This window comes from Zygotorulaspora mrakii, chromosome 7, assembly GCF_013402915.1.
Source record: "Zygotorulaspora mrakii chromosome 7, complete sequence".
NCBI lineage: Eukaryota > Fungi > Ascomycota > Saccharomycetes > Saccharomycetales > Saccharomycetaceae > Zygotorulaspora > Zygotorulaspora mrakii.
The window spans coordinates 163419-174293 of NC_050725.1; the positions used below are offsets into that span (position 1 = coordinate 163419).

Consider the following 10875-nt stretch of genomic DNA (forward strand, 5'->3'; position numbering starts at 1 on the left):
GAGAGATAGCAATCCCGCTCTCCGAAGAATTAAACAAGAGTGAGAAGTTTGTGATTGCATTTATTCCCATAAGAAATTTGCTATCGTTCATTTTAGAGAAATCATCAGGTGAATAACCTGGACATTTTAACGGCAACAGAATAGCTATCGAGATGCGATAGCAAAATTAATGATCAGTAGCAGTAAAAGAGCTCTAATATTACCCATCTTTGTTTCGGGATATGTGTCAGGGCACGCTGAGAAAGAACAAAATTAATGTATAGTCAAAGGCGAAAGTAAGCAGAGCACCACTCAATTTTTTACTTAATAAGATCTCGCAAAGTTTTATAGAGCGAGAGCGTCTATTGCTTAAAAGGATATGCCCGAATAGCTAATAGATATTGTCAATGTTTTTCTTTATTACGTCGTCTCCTAAAGCGATATATCTATAACAATGGAGCAGAAAAAATCTTTCTTATAAAGTGCATTGGCACAGGTTCTCTCATTCTTCGTGAGCCATTGTATAGTTCCTTTAAATTCATCTTTATTGGAATAGTTGTGTGACTAAAAAAACTCGACCCCAGTGAGGATTGAACTCACGATCTTGCGATTAACAGTCGCACGCCTTAACCAGCTTGGCCATGGAGTCTCTCTATTTTGATATCAAGTCAAACGCGCATGGTTAAACTTGTTAGTTGTGATCATGTTAGAGCATTAAGTCATGGATCTATATGGACGGTGTATCTTTTGGTTTTTAGTAGTACTCTTTCCAGAGGCACCAACGATTAAACTGCTTAGTCTTCAATTTATTTCTTCCTTGTTTGTCGTGTTTTTTTTTCGCGTTTTGTTTATACTTGGCGGACACTCTTCGATCCATGAAACAAACAAGTGATAAACAGCATTCATCTTCTCTAATGCTTTAGCCCATCACGTTTCTATCATCTGGGTATTTGAGAATTCTTTATCTGGCATCGGATTCTCTGCATACCATGACAAAGGAATCTAAGACTGCCTCTGAGCGGTATCAAAAGATCTCTCAATTGGATCATATTTTGAAGAGACCAGACACGTATATTGGATCAGTAGAATCCCAAGAACAAACGCAATGGATTTATAATGATGAAAAAGACTGCATGGAAGAAAAGAATGTGAGCATTGTTCCTGGTCTTTTCAAGATCTTTGATGAGATTCTTGTCAATGCCGCTGATAATAAAGTTCGTGATCCAACAATGAAACGAATTTATGTGACGATAAACTCAGAAGATAACTTAATCGAAGTGAAAAATGATGGTAAAGGGATTCCTATAGAGATTCACGAGAAGGAAAAAATTTATATACCAGAATTAATTTTTGGTCATCTTTTAACATCCTCAAACTACGACGACGACGAGAAAAAAGTAACAGGTGGGAGAAACGGATATGGTGCTAAGCTGTGTAATATTTTCTCGACTGAATTCATTTTGGAGACTGCCGATCCATCAACTGGGAAAAAATACACGCAAAAATGGGAAAGTAACATGAGTAAATGTCACCCCCCAAAAATAACGGCCTTCAAAAGCGGTGGTTCTTTTACAAAAGTATCTTTCAAACCAGATTTGAAGAGATTTTCAATGGAGAAATTAGATTCAGATATCTTAGGAGTTATGCGTCGTCGTGTTTATGACATAAATGCGTCTGTTCGAGACATCACAGTTTACCTAAATGGTAAATCTCTGAAAATCAGAAGCTTTAAAAACTACGTTGAACTTTACATCAAATCAATTGAGCGTAAAAAACTAGAGGAAAATGGTTCTGAAGATACTGCTCCTGAGAAGATTCCTAAGATTCTTTACGAAAGGGTGAATGACAGTTGGGAGTTAGCTTTTTGTGTGTCAGATGGTACATTTCAACAAATCTCGTTTGTCAACTCTATTGCAACGACTTCTGGAGGTACTCATGTTAATTATATAACGGATCAACTTGTTAGAAAAGTGTCCGATTCTCTGAAGAAGGAAAAGAAGTCAGTTAAACCTTTCCAAATCAAAAACAATATGTTTATCTTCATCAATTGTCTGATTCAAAATCCAGCTTTCACTTCACAAACAAAAGAACAACTAACTTCAAGGGCTAAAGATTTTGGTTCAGTCTGTGACATTAGCAAAGAATATATCAAGAAAATAATGAATACCGATCTATCATTGAGAATATCTGAAATTGCAACGAAAAATGATGCTGCGGCGTTAAAGAAGACCGACGGCTCTAGAAAAAACAGGATTACAAGTTATACAAAACTAGAAGATGCTAATAAAGCGGGCACGAGAGAAGGTCATAAATGTACTTTGGTTTTAACGGAAGGTGATTCCGCCCTGTCCTTGGCAGTCGCTGGGTTGGCAGTTGTAGGAAGAGATTACTATGGCTGCTACCCGTTGCGTGGAAAGATTTTGAATGTCAGAGAAGCTTCAGCTGATCAGATCTTGAAAAATGCCGAGATCCAAGCTATAAAGAAAATCATGGGGCTTCAGCATGCCAAACGGTATGAAAACGCTTCTTCTTTAAGATACGGTCATTTGATGATTATGACAGATCAAGATCATGATGGATCTCATATAAAAGGGCTTATAATCAACTTTTTGGATAGCTCCTTCCCTGGTTTACTAGATATTCCAGGATTTCTAATTGAGTTCATAACACCAATCGTTAAGGTTACAATAATGAGACCACGTAGAGATGTTATCTCCTTTTATAATATGCCTGATTATGAGAAATGGAGAGAAGAGGAATCCCATATGTATACTTGGAAACAGAAGTACTATAAAGGTTTAGGTACATCGACCGCTAGGGAAGTTAGGGAGTATTTCACAGATCTTGATAGACACTTAAAAAAATTCCATTCTTTACAGGACGGTGAAAAAGATTTGATAGAGTTAGCCTTTTCAAAGAAGAAAGCAGATGACCGTAAAGAGTGGCTACGACAATACGAGCCAGGGACTGTACTGGACTCTACACTATCTGAGATCACAATAAGTGATTTTATCAATAAAGAGCTCATTTTATTCTCATTGGCCGATAATGTCCGCTCTATTCCAAATGTTCTCGATGGTTTCAAGCCAGGTCAAAGAAAAGTGTTATATGCTGGTTTCAAAAGAAATTTAAAGTCTGAAATTAAAGTTTCAGAGTTCGCTGCATATGTTTCTGGGCAAACCGCATATCATCATGGTCCAGAGGCTTTGGAACAAACGATCGTCGGATTAGCACAAAACTTTGTTGGTTCCAATAACATAAATCTTTTAAAACCCAATGGTGCATTTGGTACAAGAGCGACAGGTGGTAAAGATGCAGCAGCATCAAGGTATATTTACACAGAGCTGAGCAAAATCACCAGAAAGATTTTTCATCCATCAGATGATCCACTATATACATATGTTCAGGACGATGAATCAACGGTAGAACCGGAATGGTATCTTCCGATTCTCCCAATGGTACTGGTGAATGGTGCTGACGGTATAGGAACTGGGTGGAGTACCAATATTCCACCATTCAACCCGATGGATATCATCCAAAATATAAAGCACTTAATGGATGATGAAAAAATGGAAGATATGCACCCTTGGTTCAAAGGTTGGAGCGGGTCAATTGAGAAAATTGAGTCACAAAGATACAGAATGTATGGTAGGATTGAGCAAACAGGCCCAAACATACTGGAAATCACAGAACTACCAGCCCGTACATGGACATCCACAATAAAAGAGTATTTATTGTTGGGCCTTAGTGGTAGTGAAAAGGTAAAAGCTTGGATAAAAGATATGGAGGAGCAACATACCGACACAATTAGATTTATTATTACTTTGACAAATGAAGAAATGGAAAAGACTAGAAGAATTGGGTTCTACGAAAGATTCAGATTGACTTCCACCATAAGCTTGAGTAACATGATTGCTTTCAATGCACAGGGTAGAATTAAAAGATATGAAACAGTGTATGAAATACTGGAGGAGTTTTATTTTGTTAGATTGGAGTACTACCAAAAGAGGAAAGATTACATGGGAGAAAGACTGCAATGGGAAATTGAGAAACTTTCCTATCAGGTGAAATTCATTAAAATGATAATAGCGAAAAATCTTACCGTCACCAACAAACCAAGACGTGAAATTATTCTTGAGCTCCAGAATTTAGGTTTTCCAAGAATTGATAAGATCGGAAGGCCTCACTACGAGAAGGTGGAGGAAAAAATGGATGAAGCAATTCCTAATGAGGATGAAATTGATGATCAAAACTCAGACATAATCAACGGACCCGAAGAAGCTCATGGAACATACGACTATCTGCTTGGTATGAAAATTTGGGCATTGACCAAAGAACGCTACGAACGACTATTGAAGCAAAAGCAGGAAAAGGAAGCTGAACTTGAAGAGCTTCTCAAATTATCAGCAAAAACTCTTTGGTGTAAAGATATTGATGAATTTATTACGTCTTACGAGGAGTTCATGCGATTGGATGAAGAGATAAGAAAAGGTGAAACCTCCGTGAAGGGTAAAGGTAAAAAGAGAAAGACGAAGTCCAAAGATGATGCCGATTACAATCCTTCAAATAAGCAAAAGAAACAAAAGCTCGCAAAAAACGCAAAAAAGATAGGTCTAAACATGATAAAAGATGATCCAGATTTTGAGAAAATTATGATCGAACCAAAGCTGCTCACTAAACATAAAAAAGTCTCCAAGCTAAAAAGTGAAAACCAATCAGATACAACCCCAAAGCCCCCTCCCATTAAACTAGAGGGAGCTACAAGTACAGCATTGGATACACCAGCTTCTTCCACGGTTTTTGACAGTAAGATTAAACAAGAAAATCGTGGAGGGGAGAATGGGTTCAGTGCCTTTTCCAGTAGATTTAAGAAGCTAAGCTCTAAATTTGATGATTTAGAAAGTTCAAAGGAAAATACACCCGGGAGCGCGGATCCTTCTGACACTCAGAGCCTTGATAACGATCAACTTATTGAGAAGCATAGCACCACTGTGACATCAAGTGCGAATGCTGCCGAGCACCCCGCAAAAAAGACCATTCGCAAAGTCAACTCCAGGAACAAAAAGCCCAAAAGCATTGAATCATCGAGCAGTGATAACGACGAATCCTTCTCGGATTCTGAAAGGCAAGATGAAGAGGAAAGCATTTTTGTAAAGAGACGACCAAGAGCCTCAAGGGCTTCTGCACCACGGAAGCCACTCATTGAAACAATAGACCTGTCAGATGAAAGTTTCATTGAGCCTGACGAGAACAATGAATCAGATGAATCATTCAAAGACGAAGATTAAGTAGCTGCCTAAAAACCATTGCTTGTGTTACATATTATCCATATATATTTTTTGCATACAGCCAGTTTCAACGTCTTCTAGAAATCTTGTATCAGCGCGTTCTTTGCGTTTTTTCTCACAATAAGGGCATACTCTCGCAATTGTCCCTTTTACTTGAAGTGAAAAGGCAACTGAAAAATAAACAGTAGAAAATTCTTACGAAGGTTCAAGAGCCACAGGGTGCTGTATCATTAAAACTTAAACTCAACTACTTTTTGAAAACGGCTAACATTGCAATTCCTAGAAATCCCTTGTTCTTTTTTCGTGTACTTAGTTGTTTCATCTTTGCAAGGAATACCAAAAGAGTGACGATTGCGGCTTACAATGTCAGGTGAAATAACAGGCAGTGAGGTGATTACGGAGCCAACGAAAGATCAAACGGCTGTAATAGATGGTCATGATAAACTGGCTCCTTCAGTGCTAAAAGGTGGAAGAGAACATAAGGCAAGTGCAAATATTTCCGATGAAAGAGCTGCCAAGTTTGGCCAGGGAGAGTCAACCAGAGAAGCCGTTGACGCTTCCTACGTAGGTTGGAAGCAAATAGGTGGATGGCAGGAGAGTGATCAGCTCACTGACGCTGACGAGTTGGCCGATTTATCCAAAGATACCTATCTTAATAATATTATTCCAGACAAGTTTTATGGTGACTGGTACCACTGTTTGGGTCTTATTTTGATTGGAGGAATATTCTCCTTTCTTATTGGGTTTTTCAAATTTTCATTCGCACCCGTGTTCCCTATTGCGTTAATCACTTCGTTGCTTTATAGAACGTCGTCGATTGCTTACAGGGCAACACTTAGAAATCAGGTTCAAAAGGAACTGACCGTGCAGAAGATCGAGGACGACTATGAAAGTCTGGAGTGGCTCAATACATTTTTGGACAAGTATTGGCCACGTTTGGAGCCCACTGTATCGCAAATGGTTACCGGAGAGGTCAATCAAGTATTGCAAACTAATCCTGCCATACCTGCATTCATCAAAGCGATATGGATTGATCAATTTACCTTGGGTGTCAAGGCGCCAAGAATAGAAGCCGTGAAGACGTTTCAAAATACGAATTCTGACGTGGTCGTTATGGATTGGGTACTTTCCTTTACTCCTCATGATCTATCTGATGTGAATGCGAAACAGTTAAGAAACTACGTTAATCAAAAGGTAGTTGTGAAGGCAAAATTATTTGGCTTGACCATTCCTGTTTACCTATCAAATATTTCTTTCAAAGTGGAGACAAGGGTTCGCTTTAAGTTAATGACCCCTTTCCCACATGTTGAGACTGTGAATTTTCAATTATTGAAAATCCCCGATATTGATTTTGTTGCCAAAGTACTTGGTGACTTTTTATTCAACTGGGAAGTTATGTCTATTCCAGGCTTGCTACCAGCAGTCAAGAAATTGGCACAAGTTTATGCAGGTAATATGGTATTACCTCCATTTTCTCTTCAGTTCAATGTTCCTCAATTGTTATCAGGATCTGCAGTATCCATGGGTGTCCTTGAGATTACTATCAAGAATGTTCGCGGATTGAATCGCTCAACGGGATTACTAGTAAAGTCTATCGATCCATACCTAACTTTTGAGTTAGGAGGCAAAATCGTTGGTCATACTAGGACTGTCAGAGATACTTTGAATCCTGTGTGGGACGAGACAATTTATATTCTGTTGAATGCATTTACCGATCCTTTAACAATTTCAATATACGATAAGAGAGAAAAATTGAAAGATAAATTGATGGGCATTATCGAATATAATTTGACAATTTTGCAAAAGAAAGCATACCATAAGAACCTGAAGGCAAACTTCCTGAGAAATTCGAAGCCCGTTGGTTTATTGAACTTTGATATGCGTTTCTTCCCAACTTTGGAAGCTAAGAAATTACCTGATGGAACTGTTGAGGCTCAACCTGAATTCAATACTGGTATTACGAAGATCACTATTGAAGAAGCTCGTGGACTAGCAGATGTTGACGAAAAAGTATCTGCCTATGTGGAGCTCTACGTTAATGCAAAACTAGTTCTCACTACAAGTAAAGCGGCCAGTAAAAATGTTCTATCCTGGAACCAAGGCTATGAAGCGGTAATTATGGACCGTAGTAAAACAAGATGCCGGATCGTAATTAAAGATGATAAAGGCGAAACAATTTCAGCTGCAACCCATTCGCTAAACGATTTGGTGGACCGCACGCAAAGTGATAAAAAAGCAATTCCCTTGCAATCGTCTAAAGGTTTGATAAGCGTTTCCACTATTTGGAAACCCGTCGATTTGGATGTTGGAAACAATGCGGTTGCCTACACACCGCCAATTGGTGTGTTGAGAATTTTGCTAAACAAGGCAGAAAACTTGAGAAACCTCGAAAAGGTGGGGAAGATCGATCCTTATGCTAGAGTTTTAGTAAACGGATCGGTCAAAGGCAGAACTACCCCACGTTCCCAGACCTTGCATCCTGTGTGGAACCAAGCTGTTTATGTGGCTGTAACTTCTACTAACCAGAAAGTCTCAATTGAAGTTATGGATGTCGAAACTGTTAAGGAGGATCGTACTCTTGGAACTTTTGATTTGGAGCTGGATGACTTATTTCAAAAAGGTGCAGATGATAGGTACATCGAAACAATTGACGATGATCCTCGATCTGGCCGGTTAGTTTCTAAAAAGGGAGCAAAGGGCACTGTAACATATTATGTTTCATTCTACCCTGCTTTGCCTATTCTCAGCTTAGAAGAAATTGAAGAATTAGGGCAAGTTCATGACAAGAGAAGTAAATTTGAAGAACGTCTCAAGGAGCAGAAGGGCAAGAAATTGTCAAAGAAAGAGCAGGAAGAGCAGGATGAAGAGGAAATGCTGATCAAAGATATTGAGAGTCTGTATAATAATAAAATGAAACTTGATTTCAATGAGTTATTGCAATATAAGTCTGGTGTTTTTGCTGCCTCTATACTCAGTGGAGAGGTGTCTCAAACAGGGCTGTACGTTCAAGCATTTTTTGATGGTGCAGGTGAACCTAGAATCACTAGCAATAAGATTGCTACAAGAAGTATTCATACAGGTTGGACAGGTGATGTTATGATCAAAGAATTAGAGTATTCTGTTACCACTTTCAGGGTGACAAAAGATAAAGATGCTAATAAAGCTGAAGATTGTATTTGTGAAGTTGTTATTCCCACCATTGAGCTCATTAAAAACTGTTACTTTAAACCGTCAATCTTGACATTAACTGGTGTTGGATCTGCAAAACTAATGCTTCAAGCGTCTTGGTTCCCTATTGGAGTATCCAAACTGCCTCAGGCCGATTTAATCACAAATTCTGGTGACTTAAAAATCATAGCAAAGAGCGCTGAAAGGCTGATTTCAGCAGATACAAATGGATTTTCAGATCCATTTTTGAAATTCTACTTGAACGACCAAAAGGAAGCCGTTTTCAAGACTAAGCATCAAAAGAAGACTCTTGATCCGACTTGGAATGAGTCCAAAACTATAGAAATCCATAATCGTGTCAATGATTACTTACGTATAAAGGTCATGGACTGGGATGCTGCAAATAAAAATGATCAAATTGGTTACGCGATTTTGCCCTTATCAAAAGTCGATCCTGAGAACCAAACAGATCTGGAAATCGCAGTTGTAGGGGAAGAGGGTGAAGACGGAGGTGTTTTGCACCTCTCATTCGAGTTTTCCCCAAGATACACCCTCAATGTCTTAAAATCTGAAAAGAAAGTGGGAGACATCGCGCAACAGGGGTTAGGAACTGGTCTAAAGGTGGGCACAACCGTGGTTGGTGCTGGTTTTGGAACAATTGGCAAACTTGGCAGAACTATGTTTGGTGGCAAGAAAAATCATTACGTTGCGCAAGGTGTTTACAACAATGCTATCTGATTGTCATTTTTTAGCTAGACTTTCGTTTTTTATATATGTTCCTTTCAAATAGTATGAGACTTAGAAGCAAGAAGCGAGAAAGTTATCGATATAGAAAGCACACTTAAAACTAAAAATTAAAAGAGCTAATTAACAGGGCAGCAGCAACATATTGCTCTGACCCCGAGACTCAATGGTGTCTAATAACGGGACAGAGCTCGATCATGATGGAGAGTCGAAATACGGTACGAACTCCACCGGAGTGCACTCGGTGGAGATGTGCGTATATTCCCTTTTATCAACTGATCTCGATGGTATCTATCAATCGATCAACGAACTAAGGGAATCGCAAGCATTGCTAGTTCTGTTTCTGAGAAAATCTCGAGACTCCCTGAAAAAGGAAAACCAGATACTGTACGATGATACCCAAATGGATGCTTTCAATTTGAAGATCAAAGATTTAAAAAGAAGGTCAAATGCTCTTTCGCAAAAGCTACGGGAATTAGATGATAGAAGTGAAAGGCTGGTTCAACAAAATCTGTATGAGAGGTAAAAGGTTTACATGACTGTGTATCTAGGTGCTAAATATATTCGAACATCTAGAGGTTTTCATTTGAAAAGTGATGAGAATTTCAATAGAGAGAATGGGTATCCCGGTTGTTTGATAGTGAACATAGCCGTGAAAGCTGCAAAGAAAATGTAAACGGTGATTGCAAGTAAAATGCTTAGAAAAGATTCGATCATTGGTAAACTTTTCGAGTCCTTGATAAATTTTTTTAAATGAGGCAATCCCAAGACCAATGAAACCATACTAATGAGAAGACCACCGTAAACAACACCAACAATCTGTGTTTCGATCTTGAATTGATTTTGAGTCTGATTAGGCATAAAATACATGACTTCACCATTACCACCAACGCCAGCTAATTGCGCATTTCTTATAGAATTGTACATGTGGCCTCCAAGCATCAATATGATAAACGATGTCCAAAAAATAGCCCACAGAGGTCTATAAGCTGCAATAGTAAATAGTAAGTTAGAATGTCTTTTCACAATAAATACCAAAATAAAAGTTGCAACACCAGAAATTATTGGCAGCGACCAATCAGTTGGCTGGTGCATTGTAAAATCGCTGATATTTGTTGCTGATCTAATTGAATTGATCAAATTGACAGTACGCTCCATACCAGCGTTTCCTGAAAGTTCAATGATTTGGTAGGTATGAATGTCACCACCTGGCGCAAACAAGAAGTATCTTGGCACATGTTGCAAGCCATAAAAGGTAAAAATCTCTGGTATATTTTGTGGATCCTTGAAGTCGGCTTTCGCAAAGAACAATCGGGGCGAGTCTTCACCGTCTTTTCTTGAGATTCCATCGGGATGATCCTTGAACCATGACGAGACAATCGTATTATATTCTTCAGCAGTTTCCAAGCAAACGGAACAGCCCACCTGTGGTGCAGTAGCTGTCAAATGCACCAAAATGTACGACTGCCTTGGACTATCCAAGATACGCTTGAAACGTTTACCGGATACATCAATTATATTGTTGCCACCTTTACGAGCCTCCTTGAGCAAACTCTCATTGGATATCGCATTACATATTCCACAAAGCAGCAACCACGCCCATATTAATCCAGAAACTCGAGCCATTTGCATGCTTCAAAAACACCTCTGATCAACTTAGCAGCTTTCAAACCTCTATGGACCAGCTTGTTAGACT

The 10875-nt window shown here is 38.9% G+C and overlaps 4 protein-coding genes and 1 non-coding gene across 5 annotated transcripts; 3 read left to right on the forward strand and 2 right to left on the reverse strand.

Annotated features, from left to right (window-relative positions):
• Positions 1–554: 554 nt before the first annotated feature.
• Positions 555–628, reverse strand: HG535_0Gtrna6N. The gene has a single exon. It is a non-coding gene; the product is annotated as a tRNA-Asn (tRNA).
• A 340-nt stretch (positions 629–968) lies between these two features.
• TOP2 (DNA topoisomerase 2) lies at positions 969–5267 on the forward strand (the record flags this gene model as incomplete). Its single annotated transcript, XM_037290043.1, has 1 exon — positions 969–5267. The coding sequence occupies one exon, from the start codon at positions 969–971 to the stop codon at positions 5265–5267; it is 4299 nt and encodes a 1432-aa protein (XP_037145938.1).
• A 363-nt stretch (positions 5268–5630) lies between these two features.
• On the forward strand, positions 5631–9173 carry HG535_0G00980 (tricalbin; the record flags this gene model as incomplete). The annotated part of the gene is made up of 1 exon (XM_037290044.1): positions 5631–9173. One exon carries the CDS (start codon positions 5631–5633, stop codon positions 9171–9173), a length of 3543 nt encoding a protein of 1180 aa, XP_037145939.1.
• A 172-nt stretch (positions 9174–9345) lies between these two features.
• On the forward strand, positions 9346–9705 carry SNN1 (Snn1p; the record flags this gene model as incomplete). The annotated part of the gene is made up of 1 exon (XM_037290045.1): positions 9346–9705. The coding sequence occupies one exon, from the start codon at positions 9346–9348 to the stop codon at positions 9703–9705; it is 360 nt and encodes a 119-aa protein (XP_037145940.1).
• A 56-nt stretch (positions 9706–9761) lies between these two features.
• OST3 (dolichyl-diphosphooligosaccharide--protein glycotransferase OST3) lies at positions 9762–10811 on the reverse strand (the record flags this gene model as incomplete). The annotated part of the gene is made up of 1 exon (XM_037290046.1): positions 9762–10811. One exon carries the CDS (start codon positions 10809–10811, stop codon positions 9762–9764), a length of 1050 nt encoding a protein of 349 aa, XP_037145941.1.
• Between the last annotated feature and the right edge of the window lie 64 nt (positions 10812–10875).